Consider the following 18783-nt stretch of genomic DNA (forward strand, 5'->3'; position numbering starts at 1 on the left):
TAAACATATTAAACTACAAAAAATAAAGTTCAAATCATGTTCAGGGTCTCACAGACACACAAAAGCCAGAAAACTGAGAGTCAGGGAAGATACTCTTGGCTTAGCCTAGCTACTGCAATAGAGCAATATTGTATATAATCAACTGCTCTGTGGAGATCCCTTTAATTCGTGGGCATGGTGGTGTAATTTTAAAACAGGCTTCACTCTCAATTTCCTGGTTCGTGTGGGATTATGTCACACTTTCAGTACTCGCAAAAAGAAAAGGAGTACTTGTGGCACCTTAGAGACTAACAAATTTATTTGAGCATAAGCTTTCGTGAGCTACAGCATCCAATGAAGTGAGCTGTAGCTCACGAAAGCTTATGCTCAAATAAATGTGTTAGTCTCTAAGGTGCCACAAGTACTCCTTTTCTTTTTGCAAATACAGACTAACACGGCTGCTACTCTGAAAACTTTCAGTACTGTCTGTTTGGGATTGTTTTCTTTGGAGTGAGGGTTCATTAATGTTCAAAGGGGGAAATATGCATTTTGGATACTATTTCAGATTCAGTGGTGACCCTTAAAAATATCCCCATTTTGCCTTAAATAAATTAATAAGTATACTTCAGTACTAGCCTTGTCACTTATACTTACTGTAGGGAATACCAAGGCGACATTATTATCTGAGACATTAAGATAACTGGCAAGTTTTACAAAGGAGACCGCTGTATATATTCAAAGCATACGGCTTTACTGTGTGTGCTGTAAATGCATATTGACACTGATGCACATTTATTTGTTGTTGTTCTGTGAAAAAGTGTGTGTCGTAACTTCATGCTTGACTGCCACTCTTTAGACACCACAATCTTGGCCACTAAACATTTTATGTGCCTTCTGCGTTATGCAGCAATAATTCTATATGTACTAAGCCACTTTTGGTGTAGAGGTATTACAAAATCTGCTTTAATACTGTACTTCAGATTTATGGCAGAAAACACTGTTCAGGCTCCATCAGACTAACCGTCATATTCTAGGACATTTGTCAAACAGTTATATCTCAATAAGTCTACTAGCACCACTCAATCAACACATAAGGCCTCTCCCAATCTTTCTTGCTCTTGTCTTCCATGTGTTGTGTCTTTCCCCTTTCAAAAGCACAAGTATAGTAGTAAGTTCCATGAATTCTGGGAAGCCCTTAATTTCTTTCCCATTTATTAATGTTTGTAGTTAAACACCATGGACTATGTTTTTAGGTGCCTGTAAAAGAGCAAAATGTGTATGCATGCAAACTTCACATGTACATGTGCAGATAGATTCACATACAGTTACTGGTCTGGAACAGACCAACAACTGTAGGGCTGTGCACATGTGTGCATGATAAATATCTCACCCACTGAATATGCCTTTTAATATCTCCATTCATTTTGTGTGGATTTTTCTTTCTACTCCAGTGGATACTGTATGTGAGAGCCATTTGAGAGGGCAGAATTTCAAATTAGGATTCTATGTATAGCTAAGCTTAAAATAATAACATGATATACTGACGTATATCAGTTTTAATGAAGGTAGCCTTTAGCTATTAGTTCAGTTTGTAGATAATATATTTTCAAACTGATTTTAATTTCTGAATTCCAAAACACCATACAGTTCACTTTCTCCAGTTGTCCATAGAAATCTCTAGAGTATTGGCCAATGTAGCTGAAGTATGAATTAGGGGGTTCCTTGAACAGCTGTTAGAGCTTGATTCATGCAATAATACAACAGTGTAACAGCTTCATATAGGGTGAAACTCACCTCTGTTACAGAGGGTCAATGCAAAGCCCTTCGCAACATCTAACCCCACTTAAGGGGTTTGCAAGCGGAGGGAGTGCCTGCACACCCTGTATGTGCCATGGGAAGGGTCATCACGCCATCCCATAGTTTGTGGTGGAAGGCCACAATGGGATGGGCTTGGGGAGGGACCACAGATCCTACATTGTGTGTATCCAGTATCCCCAGTACTACATGTGACTGCCATGCAAGAACTGCAGCTACTCGCAGAAACCATAGGCTGGAATATTAGCCTAGCCCTGGATTTGAGTGAAAGGTGGCTTCTACCTCCCCAGTACTCAGGCTTCATGTGAGTGGATTGGATTTCACCCATAGTGGAGAAAGCTAATACCATTACGGATCCAATCCTGACATTTATACTCAATCCTCACTCAGGCAAAATTCCCTTTAAAATCAGTGGGAGTTTAACCTGACTAAGGCCTTCATTTACCACATGAAAATTTCTCATTTTACATTTTAATCTCAAGTGATTGAAGCATCACAGAAATGTAAAAGTTTGTAACTCACAGGATAATTCAGTGCGTGTGTGTCTGTCTTCAAAATATGTGTTTGCTTTAAACCTGTGCAGAAGTGGCCATAAACTGAACTGTATTGCTGGTAACTTCATAAGTGGTAATATGTCCTTAAGTATTAGCCATAAAAGTGCCCAATGACAGAGAGACAAAACAGTGTCAAGGAGGAATTCGAGGAATATGCACTTTGTAGAGACATGATTATGTTAGTTTGACACTGTGTTACATTTATTTTGTGTGTTCAGTTGTTTTTTTTCCATACTTTCCATGATGCCTCTTGGGAGGTATTAAATGCATCTTCTTCCTCAACTTGACAGACTCTAATGCTTTTTCCTGTTCCTGTTCTAACACTGATTTAGGTGCTTTCAATTGGCCAATGTCCCTTGCTAAGTCAATAAGCAGGTATGATTCCTACTGCGCTGCTTTTTGAGATTTGCAGTACAGTATTTGTTTCTGAAAAAACCAACTGATCTAGCATCTTCGGAGTGTATCAAACTTACTATAATTTGTTTTACTCTTATAATGTTTTGAAGGGCATGCAAATTCTCTCCCCTCAGGAAAAAAAAAAGTTTATCCAAAGCCATCATCATACTGTTTTGCAAATGTGCTGGTATTCATACCTCTTTGAATTGTACCTTCTAAGGTGAACTTAGAGCTTGCATTATGAAATTGTTTAGCTAAACTCAAACGGTAAAATTCTGCCCAGACTTATACCAAATGCAACATCACACAGGGTTCAGATACCATAATGATGAGCATGGTATAAACATCTACATAAATGAAAGGATGCAAAATTTGCTATGAACTGTTTGAGAGCTGATGACTGGCATTCTTGATTTGTGAAGAAAAGTTAATAGTCAACTAGTGATAGCTCATGATGGTGGCCATTAAGCTGGTATTTAGCAGATAAATTTCATTAATTATGCAATATAATAACCAATTTGTTTGGATTAATTTCTTGATCTAAAATGCTTTTTTTTTTTTAAACCAGCAATGTGTAGCATGTTCCATCAGTTGCTTCTCCTGTCTGGCTGTAATAGATCTCAGTTATTTATTCTCAGCTTTTTCCTATTCTTCTTGTTTGGCTTTTTCATTATTTTATTTTCATTCTGTTTGTTTTTGGCTTGCTGGCAAAGGATGGTGCCATTTTAATAAGTATAAATACAAGGGTAGGTTTTTTCTAAATTATTTTTTTCATTTTGAGCTCTTCCTTTTTTATGTTTAAAATAATTATTAAGCACATACAAAATTGTGGCATATTTCTTTTCTTTATTTTGAAAGCATTTGGTATTTCTAATGGTTGCCTTTAATAAGATGGAAGCTCTTATCATTATCACTCCTTCTATATTACATGTGTGCTTTTGACCTGCTGTATAAACACTTAACAGGTTAGATGCTAAATTATTGGGTAAATAAGTAGCTACTAACTACTGAAAATGACAGCTCCTCCTTCTCGTGGTTGTCATTGAAGAAAAACAATGGTAATATTACAAAACATAAACTGTTTTAATTAGAGGCTGGTAAAACTCTTTTGGCACTCTCTGAACCTGGGGTCATTCAGAGACTTGTAGGCAGAGCAGGGATTTTCCTTTGTGCAAATATCAAGCCCCATGCCAACAATTAGGTTGGCTGGCCTTGCCTTCCTAATCTAACACCCAGAATGCTCCCATTGAAAATGGGTATGGGAGGGATTGCAGTGTGAAGTACTTGAAGGTGAAAGGGCATCTTGCTGATTTATTGATCACTCAGTTCATTTCTGCACTATACATCAGATGGGGGCCATCTCTTTTATCTATGGTGAGTGAGTGATCTTCTGCCTGTGCTAATGAGTAGCCCTTCGTAACATTTCCTTTGTGTAGGATTAATGGAAATGATCTTGTCTTCTTAATTTGGTCTGAAATTATAGGAGGTGAATATAGAACAGGTGCACCAAAGACCCTAGCACATTCAGTGAATAGTGTGTGACAGAATAGCCTTGGCCTCTTGCCTATCTGGCTGATGGTCCTTTACTCTGTTCTCAGTCAGTGAGGGAGAAATGTTCAGTCCATGTTTAATGCTACCCCATTCACTGCTTGTGGTGTGTTATTCAACTGAATCACTTCAGTTTGGCACATCAACAAAACAGAAGTCCAAGAGGAAAACAAGGGTGCCCAACGGTGAAATGCAGTTTGTGGGATCAGCAGAGCTAGAACAGGAAAGAGGCCAGAGGGTAAGGAGAACAGGAAGGATGGTGGAAGGAGACAGAAGTGACAAGAGGGGAGAGGGAGGAAAGGAGAAAGGGTAGCCAAAAAAAAAAGCTTACTGCCAAATACGTTCCGTGAGCTCACAGCTCAAGAAGTGTTTCAGCATGTGGAATATATTTATCAAATAGGTACTATTTCTTTTTAAAATGCTGTATTCATGATTTGCAGCTGACACATACCCCACAACCAAGGTATTGGGCTGACCATATTCAGTGTATTCAGCTTCCTTCCTACCATCTCTTCTTATGTCTGTCTTTAGGTATTTCTTTCTGTATCCACTGCAGTAGAAGCTGCAAAGTGTCTTTCATTCCTTGCTTTTTGGTCTCACTGTGAACTTATGCAGCCTCCAAACTCTTACCAAGATAAGACTGGTTACCTTTTGTTATGTGCCTGTTCTGAAGTTTTAGCCTATGTGAATCAGCAATTAGTGATGAGTGCATTATAAATTTCCAAATATTGATCATGCTAATCACATATTTTTTCAGCTGATTTTCTGCATTCCTGGCAGGTGAGCAATATCATTGGTTGTCATGCAAAGATCTCCAGGTTCAAAGCTAGCATGGTGTTTTTAGTGTGAGTTTTCACTTTTACTGTGAGTTTCTTCCCAGTTTCACATGAGTGCTGCCTGCCCTTAAAAAATTACATCATTTGCATCATTAAAATGTATTTTGCTCCATTAAACATGTCAGATATAACTGCAGAACAAATAAATTGACTTGCAGCCCAGCTTGATAGTTATGGATGGTCATTGGCATCTGTCAGCTGTTCCATGGGCTTTGTGAAATGAGTTTGTGGCCTTAATCCAGTTCCTAGTGGACAGGTGTCCCCACCATAAAATCCAGCATCATGATTGGCAATCTAAACCGATGCCAAGAACTAAACTCATTCTTAGCGGTGCTCACTCCAAAGCCAGGCAGCCAGTCAATAGCAGAGCAAGGAATAGAACCCAGGAGTTCTGACTTTTAGTCCTAAAATCTCACCCCACCACACATGGATTTTACTGAATATTAAAGGTTAAAACATGGGACTGGAAAGTCAGGACTTCTGAGTTCTATCTATAGCTCTACTGTTGACTCCCTGTGTGACTTAAGGAAAGTCATTCAACACTCTGCACTTCAGTTTACTGTCCTTCAAGAACATATAGCTACCTCTGCAATACCTGACAGGGCCATTGTGGACATTTATTAATGTATTGTCACGTACGGGGAAAGTATTGTTACGACACAGGTGCACAGATTATGCTGTAGCCCATGCAAAAAAGACCTTTAAGAAGCCTCCCATCCCTGCATTGCTATAAGTGGTATTTTTGGAAAGAGATGATTACCAGCTTCCAGCTTCTAGCCTTGTGAACATCTGAGATAACAGTCTTTAAAGTGACTACAATTTTGGTATACAAAAACAATTTTAGGTCATCATTTTTAGAGGTTTCTATGACCTTCCTTGAACGCTGAGTTGGACTCAGGATAACTAAAGAAAATGGCTTTACAGGCAGAGGAAATAGCCTTTTTTTAAAGCTTTCTAAAGCTTTTCTAAAATAGTTTTTCTGTAACCCATGTGGTATATACACAATACATGATGGTGTGGTATATGATTTTATTAGCATTCCTTTTGGATGACCTTTAATCATTTTCTCAGGGCTTCATCATCCATGAGTAAAGTGGCCATTCCAAACTCATGCCAATAAAATCTTTATATCACACCATGCTATCATACATTCCTTGTATGTGCATGTGCATGGCGATTTGCAAGACTGGAGGTGGACATGTTCCCTTTCCCAAAGAGCTGGCAGTCTAACACAGAGAGGACAACAGTATGTGTAATGGAGGCAAGCCTGTTGTTTAGGAGAGCGAATAGGAAGGACTGCTGGAATAAGAGGAATAAAGAAGGATTCAGAAGGTGAGAAAGAGGGCACTTCGCAGGCAAGAAGTTTGGATCTTTGAGGGCAGCATACCAATATCTACTGACTCAAAGCTGAGAGTGGAGGAGGTAGTAGGTTAGAGGATGGAAAGGACTGACTGGGGGAATTATAACAAAGATATAAATTGGCATCAGATTATACATAGAATTATACACTAATATTATATCCTATAGTGCAGTGTGTCTCATGTTGTCCATATTGCCAGATGCCACAGTTGGCCACCACACTGGTAGGTGAAAAGTAATGAGATTGTATGACATAATGGTTTTCTGATTCCACAGTGTTCTCATCCCAAGGAGCACATCTTCTTTTGCATTTCCTCAGTAGTTAGGCATCTTACTTTCGGGGTTAGAGACTGAGGCCAAAGACATGGCAACAGAGTTATCTTGCTTCATGATTTTGGTAATTAATTGATCTTTAAATATTCATGGTAAATAGGCCCAATGGCCTGTGATGGGATGTTAGATGGGGTGATGGGGTGGGATCTGAGTTACTACAGAAAATTCTTTCCTGGGTATCTGCCTGGTGAATCTTGCCCATATGCTCAGGGTTTAGCTGATCGCCATATTTGGGGTCGGGAAGGAATTTTCCTCCAGGGCAGATTGGCAGAGGCCCTGGAGGTTTTTCGCCTTCCTCTGTAGCATGGGGCAAGGGTCACTTGCCGGAGGATTCTCTGCTCCTTGAAGTCTTTAAACCACGATTTGAGGACTTCAATAGCTCAGACATAGGTGAGAGGTTTTTCGCAGGAGTGGGTGGGTGAGATTCTGTGGCCTGCGTTGTGCAGGAGGTCGGACTAGATGATCATAATGGTCCCTTCTGACCTTAGTATCTATGAATCTATGGTTCATTCAAAGTGGGACTGAGGTACATTGGCCGGCGAGTGTCAGAAAGTTTGTGCTGCTGTTACCAATGCTTGAAAGCTTCTGGAAACACTGGGAAAATGTCCTCCTTAACAGCTTTTCCGTGGACAGCATTGTAATAAGATTTTCAGATTTATTAAAAGGTGAGCAAGGCCCACACTCACTTGTTCTTTCCGGGTCTGATCCAAAGCCCATTAAGTCAATAGGAGTCTTTCCAGTGACTTCAGTGTGCTTTGTCTCAGGTCTTGCTCCCTCACCTAAATGCATGTATGTATACATGCGGAAGCTAAGATTAATGTTCATGTCAATGGATCCCCTGTGGCTAAGAGCTTTAGTAAGGTCTCCAATGCATGAGAAGTTGGCATCCCATGTTTGGAGATACCTGGGATTTTCCAGACCATATCAGCCCCTTTATGGTGAGTTAAAAATATTTTCCCAGTATATGTATCTTCAGCTAAAGTCTGAGAATCATTGTTCTGCAACAACCATGCTTTGCAAGGCTGCTGTTTTACTCACTGTGACATAAAGTCTTTCCTCTTGTGTACTTAACATTGCTTAAATGTAGTTTATTTTTGTGTTTAATTGTCTTAGCTTACCTACTGGTGTTACAATCTGCATTTTGTTTTCTTTTCAAGTTACGTTGTCTCCATAGCCTTGCACCGATATTTTTTTGTTCCATTTAGTTTTAACTCTTTCTCTTTGGGCTTGTAGGTGGCATCATCATGAAAACTTTGTGGTGATGCTAAAAATCATTTAAGCAAATAGTGGAGCTGCATTCATTGTTGCAAATTAAGCAATGAAATTAAGTTGTTGTGCCAACTCCCTATATGTTTGTCATATATAAGTAATAGGAATGAATGGTCCTGAAGCAAAACCCCCAGCTCTGAATGTCCCTGTTCTTTAGAGATGTTAAAATCTGAATTTGAATCTAGACTTGAATCTTTGGCCTGGACCCATCTGCATTAAACACCAACGCTTCCAGTTGGATTAAACTCAGTTAGCTGCCAAACTGCTTTACTTGCTCAAACGAAATTACTTCACTGCTCAAATTTAGCAACAAATTTCAATATCTGTAGCAGGTTTATATGTATAGAACTCGGTAACTTAAGGATCTTTCAGTTAAACCATTTTTGATAACAATGATAACTTATATAATGTGAATTAAAATGAGACCCAAAGCAATTTGAGAATATTTTGGTATTAAACACCTAGAAGTTATACTGAGGAACCCACCTCAACCCTATGCAGTCTGCTGCCGCAGTCCATCTTAGCTCTGGCCAGGCTGCTGCCTCAGTTAGGCTGGCTTTAGCCAGGCAGCCCTAACGAGAGCACTGCCACAGGAGCGGCTAAGGGTTACACATTCTTCCCTTGAAAGTTAGCCAAAATGTTATCTAAAATATTTAAAGAGGCGCCTCTTTTTTCCCCTGTCCTTTTCCAGGTGTGTGTTGAGGTTTGCATGGTGAGTCAGTGCATGTCTATTGTAGACCTGTAAGGAGGACTTAAGGCATTGTACATTGGGCAAGAGAGTTCAGCTATTTAACTGTTCTTCTCTCTCTTCTTTCCTAGAAGCTTGAAACCCCATCTGTTTTTTACCCTCATTGGCTGTCTGTACTGGAAGAGCAGTGGAAGTGTCCAAGTTTAGATATTTTAGATATCCCTTCCTCCTCCCTCTTTTCGGTGATGAAGTTAACAGAGCTCTAACTTAGGTTCCCAGGTGCTTGCCTGTGACAATTGTCTGTTTCGACTTCTATTTCCCTCAAATGCTCCTCAGTGGAGGATAGAAAACACTATTTCTTGCTGTGTACATTCCTGGGTTTTATCAGCCACACAATCGCTATTCCTAGGATTCTCAAAGCCGAGGACCAATGTTAGTGCTCACCACAGATCACAAATGATGATAGTTGAAAGCAGAAGTGCTTGTATTAGTGTACTATTTGGACCCTGAATCACCTGATTTCAAATATCAACTAAGATGTTCCCTTCCCTTTCCCAGTCCCCAAAGAACTTCCAGTTCCAATTTTCGCATGCCTGAAACCCTTCCCTAGCAGGTCAGCACCATTGCTCATCCCTAGACACTTCTTCAGAGAAGACAGTGGCGTCTCCCTCACCCAGCATCTTTAAGGGTCCAACTAGACCCACAGGGGTGGCTAGCTGCATTACTTCTCCTCACTTCATCTTAGTGGAGGTGGCAAACAGGCTCCCACCTCCTCAATCTACCATTAAATATGGAGTCAGGTATTGGACAAAGGATATTTGGTCCACATTTGTCTCACTAAATATTTGTCATATTTGAATGCTTTTTGTATTTGTCCATTGCTAGGGGCTGGTTTATTAGTGATTATTAATTGTATTACTGTAGAACCTAGGAGCCCTAGTCATTTACCTGGACCCCATTGTGCTAGGTACTGTACAAACACAGACCAAAAAAGATAATCTCTGCTCCCAAAGAGCTTACAATATAAGATTTGTTATGGGTCCATAATGATTAGTCCCAGGATACAGGGTGCAATATTCCACCTGGTAAACACACGTGTAGAGATACACTCATCTTTGTGAGACTGTTGTTTACGTTATAATATCTGTAAGCAAAGCAGCCATCTAATGGAGGTAGATAATTTGTAGGACAGTGCAGGAAGGGATAGAAAAAGCTTTCACTCTGACACCTAAGATCACACCGACAATAATAATGAGAAAAACGGTGACCTGTTTGATAAATTTTGGCCAAAGCAAATGCTTCCTGAGCATTCAGAAGGATGTAAATATTCATTATGTAATTAATGCTGCTCAGTCACTTCTTAAAAAACCCTAGAATTTTTTTGTAGAGCAGCTTAAGTACTTATCGATTGAGAACTTTTTATAACTCTCAAAATGGAGGCATCCCCATATCTCTACAGGTATTTTAAATGAATTGAATTAATCATAGGCTTAAAAGTCTCTAGCGATCTTCGTTAGCTTCCCTGGGTTTAATTAAAACATCTGTGCGCTTTTAATTTATCGATTCATCCAACTCATATGTCATGTTTTTAACACACCCCAGCATGCTCTGCATCATTTTTAACCCAATTTCCACTTAACTAAAGCAATTAAATTCACCCCGGATTAATTAAAGCATCCATACTTTAGTGCTTAAGTCAGCGTGTGCTGCTTTCCCCACATGGTTTCTGAATGTCAGAGATTTGACACACCTGATGAGTTTTTTGTCCTTCTGGAAATTTTTCTGTGAATCCCTTTCTTGCTTACTAATGTGCAGTTTGACAGAACTAGAATAGGGAACTTGGTAAGCCTCAAGTTTGGGCCACAGAACTAAAGACTTGTAGATCATGGCTGTTGTCAATGACCATGTATTTTGAGTCTCTGTGCATACCTGTTTCACCACAGTCCTGTCAGAGTCCCACAACCTGGCATCATTTTTGGTTAACAATGACATCAAAGCATTTTAACTAGCAGACCAAAGTTTAGGTTTTTGTATATCTCCTGCAACAGCTGATGACATTCCTAAAACTAAAAGGGACAGGGAGCATTCCTTAAACTTCCTTAGGTGTTAGTGAAACAGGAAAACACTGAATCTTGAACTAATATCTTAGCAGGTAAGTAAAGGGGGAAGTAGTTTTCAACTGTTGTGGCCCAAATCTTGAGCTGAGTGTTCACTGCAGTTCAGGATGTGGTGTATAAAAGTTGCTTAAAGTCACTTCGGCTTTTTCCTGATCCTGGTTTGATCTGTGCCAGCAAACTCCTAAGCATAAGTACGAGCAGCCTGAAGGCTCCTTGAAATTGTGCCATTTGCCAACAGCCCTAAGGAGCCCTTACAACAGCTAGCAATTTCCAGAGCATAAGGACAGCTCAGCCATTCCCCTTGTTTCCTGGCCACGTACCCTTCACGAGATGGATGGAATAGCTGGAGAAGAGGGGTCTTGGGGCCACTCAATCTAACGATCCCCCTATACTGTGGAGGATTCTCTAGTGAACAGTTATGTCAGATTTAGGGCAGCTTTGTTCGACGGGAGCAGCACAAAGATAACCTAGTGTAACCTGGGATCTGGCCTTATATCTTTGCATTTTCACATCTATACAGGTACCTACGATAAACTCTTGGTCCAGTTACATGTCAAAATGTGCACCTGGTTGATTAAAATGAGTCTGAATAGAATTCAGGAGAGCCTGTTTTGTCAAACAAAACCAGCAGCTCCTGAAGTCCCCACACCTGAAACATTGATTTCTCTGACCCCTTTTGATCTCTGATTTTTAGCAAGCACTAGATCAAGCAAAACCACCTTTGTACCACCTTTCTGATGTTTTCAAAGAGGGTGCCTAAAATCAGGCTCCTAAATAAAAGTGGGCTGAGACTTGCAGCTTATAGTGATTTCAGGGGCATTAGTGAGTGAAAATGAGACTACTTACATTCAGGAACCTAAATAAGATTTAGGAAGCTAACCTTAGTCATCCAGGTCTGGTCTAAGTCTAAATTATGGAAGGCTTTGATATATGATTGTAGGACTAAATTCAGCCCTAGCATTAGCAAAGTATAACTCCATTAGCTACACAGAAGTTTCACCTCCTTACATTAGGGCAGAATTTGCCCACTAGGTTTCATATCGAGATAAACTAGCATGTGGTGTTGAAATGTTTCACTTGGGTTGCTAAGGAAAAAATCAAGAAAGATACAGGTAGTAGAACCTTACTGTAATGTTATTTTGCAGATCTATGAAATAGTTTGTTGTAGGTGACCTATTTCACATAAATCTTTGCAGCAGTGGGACCTTATTTCCAGTTGAGTTTGATGCTGAGAGTGAAATGGTTGGTCTTGTGAACAATAATCCATCTCCCTCTCACACAATATGCACGCTATATCAGTAGCAGCAGCTTAATCTTTGTTAAGAGGCAGTCCTGGTTTGAGTTATTACAGAGGCTGAATTAATTATTCCCTAGAGAAAGTATTCCCAGAAGGTCAGCTTTGAGATCATTGGTAAGAAGTTTATACTATATCTGTCTCTACTACAATTCCCAGTGGAATAATAAAGAACTTCGTTTCTAATTTGGCAGTTCTGTACTTTATATATCATATAAACACATAACTAGGAAATTGTGCAGCTTTGTCTAAACAGCATACAAGTATTGCACTACCACTGGGAATGCAGATTTTTTTGAGAGAAATTATGGTAAGCACTGAGTGTTAATGAAACAATATTAAGAAATCTGAATAAAAATTCTACTGTTGCTATATTCTGTGTTACAGAAGAGCATATACTCTACATTTATATTAGCTGTTAGAGGTGCTATGAGAGAGTTAAAAAATCTTTAATCTGGGCTCCTATTGAATGAGTTTTACATTGTGAAGTTACACTGGGAAGATAATTTTCACCTTAAAAACCAAGAGGAAATGGAGTTTGGCTATAGAGATCTTTCTTTCTTTCAATATTTTTTAATCCACTCTTTCTCCCCTCTCCCCTCCCAAAAAAAACCTAGCAACACATTTTAAGGCTATTTTGGCTGAGGAGACAAACTGCAAAAGTTGTGGCAAACCTAGCCTACCACAAATCAACTCCTCCCCACACTTCAGGGATGGGAGGATGATGGGATAAAGTCATGTCTGCAAGCCCTGGCACACAAAACTTCTGTTTTGTAGACTTGAATGTGGTTGGTTCACCTGAGTTAAGTTTGAATTGTGTAAATATTTAGTTGCTGGACCCCAGCAAAAATTAGATACTTAAGTTTTATTCAAAGACACTTGACCAAATTTTCAACTGGCCTCATGCATTCACATTTGTGCATGCAGTTCATTGTTTGATCACCCAGCTTCTCAGTCTAGACATGCAAATATCTGTGTGCATGTACAAAACATGTCTACACACAGTGATGTAAGTACACATACTTGCATGCCTATTTTGGGGATTGCAAAATCAGAGGCTGTCTCTGAGCACATGGCCCTTACTCTATATCCTTCTGTGGCAATTTGCATGTGAACATCTGTCATTTTTAAATGAATTTAAAAGATAATAGACTGGAAATTCTGCTAAAGTACAATTACTGAAATTCTTTTGAAGCATCTCGGGGGGTGGGTCAGCTTTTAGGCAGACAGCTGGTTAGAAAGGGACTTGGAACTGTGAGTAAAGAAACTGCCTCCTGCCTTTTGATTCCTGCTGTGTTCAGAGAAACAGGACTATGTACATTCTGTGTAGATAAATCTGACTGCATCACAGATACCTGGCTCTATCATCAGTTTCACTTCTAAGGGGAAAAACCTGCATGGCCTTGAATATTGACTAACTACTAGGGACAAAATGAGTCACATTAACATTGGTGTGAATATATTCCTTCTAATCAATCCTTTCATTTTTAAAAAGGTATAGATTATTGCAAAATAGGACCAGTCTTCTTAATGGGATCAATGGGACAACTCAAGGAAGTAGGACTGCAGTATTAGTTCCCAATTGTATTATGCAGAAATAGCTGAAGTACCACTGTGAACTCATTTCTTCATTCTACATCTGATATTTCAGTGATTCCTGGTGGTTCAAGTTAAGGGGAAAATAATAGTAATCATACAATAAAAATAAAGGGCTTTTTAAAAATGGAATGCAGCTCTTGCACACCAGTGTTTTTAACTTTGTAGAACTTAGTGTTGCTGTCCAGTCATGGTGGGGAGTGGGAAAAGGGGGGAACATTATCTAGTTTTCAACAGATCTACTGCCACCAAACAATGTCAGGCAAAGTAATGCATCCTCGCCCCTTCTTAAGACTCTCTCTGTCTGTCATTCTTGTTTTCTCCATTTTTGTGGCTGATAATCATCCTCTCAGTCTTTGGCAGGCACTGCAGTTCATATAATTGCCGTTTGCGCTGTTCATTCTTTCTCAGTCCCAGCCTAGTGTCAGGATGAAGGTGATGCAGATGTAGGCTTGCATTATTGCTTTGCCCAAGATGCCCAAAGTTATGGAACAAAAATGATGAAGTTTTGGGTACAGATCATTCAAAAACACCATGTAAGAAAAAAATTGGCCAAGCTAGTGTTGTATAGCATCACGCAATGGGACTTACTTTGAATGCATCATTAGAGCTTTACTCTCTGTAAATCAGGAATTACTCAGGTGTAAAACCAGTGTGACATCAGAATCAAATCCATTCATTTTGACTTGTTCCTGATAATCATTCCAGACTTCTCCATATATTCTGAATATTAAGTCCACAGTCTAATGAATAGCAGCTCTATATTGAGTATCGACAGCGTATGTGTGTGCTTGTATTTATTATCCTCAGATAATTAATCATACCCATACTTTGAGTAATCAGAAACTGAATTATTAAAGTCTGACTTAGCATTTTCCATTAAATTAACACCTTTAAATTTATCAATCAGTAGCTTAGCAGTTTATTTTTAGAACACTTTTATGGGCTTTCATATGTGACTCAATGTGCTCTCTTTATCTCATTCCATTTTCCAGCTGCCTGCCCAGTTCTGTGCAGTGGCAATGGACAATATTCCAAAGGAACCTGTTTGTGCTACAGTGGTTGGAAAGGGCCAGAATGTGATGTACCCATCAGCCAGTGTATTGATCCCTCTTGTGGAGGTCATGGTTCTTGTGTTGAAGGAAACTGTGTCTGCTCTGTTGGCTACAAAGGAGAAAACTGTGAGGAAGGTAAATGCTACAGTACAAACTCTGTCTGTGCTTTGAGCTTGTCTTGTGGTTTGTGGAGCTAAACGGGAGGGAGGGCAGGAAAGAGGAGAAAATGCTATGATTATACTGTAGTGTAAAACTACTATAACAGAGAGTACTGAGGAGGGGATTTCAAAATTTTGGTACTTCCAGTTTTACAGGCCTGTGAAACTTTAATTTATGTTTTTTTATCTGTCATGTAGTTAAGGTCCTTATTATTCTGCAGTGGTAGAATTGTCTGCCACAGGTAAATCTGAGTGATTCTTTCATTGAAGAGTCAAGATGATTCTTTTCTTTCTTTTTTTTAATGGATTATATTTATTGAACATTTTAAAAATGTAAAATGGTGAAACAAACAAAAGAGAAAAGTGGTAGAGAAAATGGCATAATTGAAAACCGACAAAAGGCAAATGTTTCAGTGATAGTTAATGCAGAAAAAGAGGAGATGGATTTAGGAGACTGCAGGTAACCATGTCACTTGAGGCATCATATAGGGTAAATCACTCGTGTTACAGACAATCTCATAGAAGTATAGAAAAGTAGATGGTACATAGAAAAGACACCAATTTAATGAATGCTAAAAAGCTCCTTGTATTGAAAATTTAAGTAGCCGCAGTTTTTGTGTAGACAAAAATGAGAGGGTTTAACAAAATGGCGTCACCAAATATGGTCATAGATCAAGCCCAGTGGTGTTTGTTCCTCATCTCTTCTGTTGCAACCTAGATAAATTGGAGCATTGTCTCTTTTTTAATATTGTTGTCCTAAAAAGGGAATTTAATGTTCCAGAGCAAGGGTGGGCAAACTTTTTGGCCCGAGGGCCACATCTGGGTATGGAAATTGTATGGTAAGCCATGAATGCTCACGAAATTGGGGGTTGGGGTGCGGAAGGGAGTGAGGGCTCTGGATAGGGGTATGGGCTCTGGGGCGGGGCTGGGAATGAGGTGTTGGGGATGCAGAAGGGTGCTCTGGGTTGGGACTGAGGGATTCAGAGGGCGGGAGGGGGATCAGGGCTGGAACAAGGGGTTGGGGCACGGGGTGGGGGGTCAGGGGTGCAGACTTCAGGTGGTGCTTACCTCAAGCAGCTCCCAGAAGCCACGGCATGTAACCCCTCTGGCTCTGTCATAAATATAAAGAGAAGGGTAACCACCTTTCTGTATACAGTGCTATAAAATCCCTCCTGGCCAGAGGCAAAATTCTTTCACCTCTAAAGGGTTAAGAAGCTAAGGTAATCCCGCTGGCACCTGACCCAAAATGCCAATGTGGGGACAAGATTCTTTCAAATCTGGAGTGGGGGGAACAAAGGGTTTGGTCTGTCTGTGTGATGCTTTTGCCGGGAACAGATCAGGAATGCAGCCTTACAACTCCTGTTAAGTTAGTAAGTAATCTAGCTAGAAAATGCGTTAGATTTTCTTTTGTTTAATGGCTTGTAAAATAAGCTGTGCTGGAGGGAATGTATATTCCTGTTTTTGTGTCTTTTTGTAATTTAAGGTTTTGCCTAGAGGGATTCTCTATGTTTTGAATCTGATTATCCTGTAAGGTATTTACCATCCTGATTTTACAGAGGTGATTCTTTTACCTTTTCTTTAATTAAAATTCTTTTAAGAACCTGATTGCTTTTTAATTGTTCTTAAGATCCAAGGGTTGGGTCTGTGTTCACCTTTACCAATTGGTGAGGATTATTATCAAGTCTTCCCCAGGAAAGGGGGTGTAGGGCTTCAGGGGGGTATTTTGGGGAAAGACATCTCCAAGTGGTCTCTTTCCCTGTTCTTTGTTTAAAACACTTGGTGGTGGCAGCATACTGTTCAAGGACAACGCAAAGTTTGTACCTTGAGGAAGTTTTTAACCTAAGCTGGTAAGAATAAGCTTAGGGGGTCTTTTATGCGGGTCCCCACATGTGTACCCTAGAGTTCAGAGTGGGGAAGGAACCTTGACAGGCTCCTATGCAGAGGCACGACCAGGCAGCTCTGCATACACCATCTGCAGGCACCACCCCCGGTTCATGGCCAATGGGAGCTGCAAGGGTGGCGCTTGGGGCGGGCAGCATGCATATCCCCCTGGCTGCCCCATGCGAGGAGCCAGAGAGGGGACATGCCGCTGCTTCTGGGAGCCAAGCAGTGCAAGCCCCTGACCCCACTCCCTGGCTGGAGCACCAGAGCAGCGCAAGCCCCAGACCTGGCTCCCCGGAGGGAGCTCGAGGGCTGGATTAAAATGTCTGAAGGGCCGGATGCAGCCCCCCCCGGCCATAGTTTGCCCACTCCTGCTCCAGAGGGTTCCTAGATAGACATCTCTGAAGTCCTCTGCTTATCCTCACAACAGGGCCGCGTTAGTTCAAGTTCAAGTCAAGTTAGTTCATCTGGATCGGCCAGTGTTTCAGCTTGGGTTGAGATGGTAGGTCTGTGACCATACCAGTTCAATCCTTGGCTCTCTACTGAGCAGTCTAACTGTGGTGTAGGAGGTGTCTGTCTGCTAGGAACTAGATTGAGAGCACCAATTCATCTCATAGGGTAGTAAATAACTCTTCTCCCATCAAAGAACATGGTTGGAGAAAATACAGGGTTTCCCCACCCAGTACCACTATGTTTCAGATCTGTTCTGGAAAGATCAGATCCTCCATCCTCATAAGTGAATGGGACTTTTGTCACTTACTTCACTGGAAGCAGATAGATGCCCATAATCCTTAGCCTCACTACTAGACTATCAACACTGGGTTAATTAAACCAGCTGCTATAGAGTGTTTTCCTGTCACCTTCTCCCAGGAATTGTTTACAGCACCATATGGATTAAGGATTTAATCCAAAAGTCAGTGGAGATCTTTCCATTGATTTCAGTGGGCTTTGGATCATGCCAAAAGTGGTTGGGGATGCGGAACTCCCAGAAAGGGAAATTTACAGTTCAGCTGGCAGTAGGTGATTAGAGGGGGTTCTTACAACATTGTACAATAAAATGCCCAAATATATCTAACATTCTCATGGAATTGCATAGAAATCAGCAGTGGTAGAAGACTGATTAAAGCACATCTCTCTGCATCCATCACATTCCAGGGTGCAGGAACGTTCCATTAAATACAAACATTACCTTTCGTTCTGTCTAGTTTAAAATTAGTTATGGGATTCCACCTCATCCCTTGGTAAAATGTGATAGAATCAAAAGAATAATCTAACAGGTGTCAGTATTAGGAGGGCTTTCCTGATAGTTAGCCTAAACTTACCTGTCTTTCATTTCACCCTATTAATTCCATTTTGTGCCACACTAAACAATTCCCCTCCTACCTTGGTTTTTATAAGCTTATAGACATCTATGACCAATCCTATCTTCTTTTTTATCATTTAGCCAGGTTATACATATTTATTAATTTGTAGCTGTCCTCATGAAATAGTTCCTCCTGACACTTAATCATTTTTGTTGCTTTTCTTCAGATTCCCTCCAATTTCTCTGCATCTTTCTGATTCTGAGGTTTCCAGAGCAGAACACAGCATTCTAGGTGCCGTTTCGCCCAAATACGTATTAGAGCGTTTTAGGGATTCCATAAACATTTGCCATTAATTAAATTCTAGGCTAATTATAAATTGTAATCCCAAAAGTCATAAGAAATTATAGAAGGGTTGTGGCAGCACTATAGTTAAGGTGAGGCTAACTTACTGCTTAGAGTACTTTGTGGATTTCAGCAGCCAGTTTTCCATACTTACTCAGATTGCCTCATGGGGATTCAGAGTAGAGTTAGTGATCCAAATTTGAGGCCCTTTAAGCAAGAGCTGCCACAGATATAGCCCCCCTAAAAAATCATGTGACAT

General features: G+C 40.3%; 1 protein-coding gene across 13 annotated transcripts in view; it reads left to right on the forward strand.

Annotated features, from left to right (window-relative positions):
* The window catches only part of TENM2 (teneurin transmembrane protein 2), a 1431609-nt gene that overhangs the window by 1288412 nt on the left and 124414 nt on the right, over nt 1-18783 (forward strand). For all 13 annotated transcript variants that reach the window (XM_074960653.1, XM_074960654.1, XM_074960659.1 and 10 more), the window contains one exon: nt 14780-14974. In XM_074960653.1, coding sequence (XP_074816754.1) covers nt 14780-14974 — 195 coding nt within the window. The remainder of the gene's footprint in view (nt 1-14779; nt 14975-18783) is intronic.

The sequence above is a fragment of the Natator depressus genome, chromosome 8 (assembly GCF_965152275.1).
Source record: "Natator depressus isolate rNatDep1 chromosome 8, rNatDep2.hap1, whole genome shotgun sequence".
Lineage (NCBI taxonomy): Eukaryota > Metazoa > Chordata > Testudines > Cheloniidae > Natator > Natator depressus.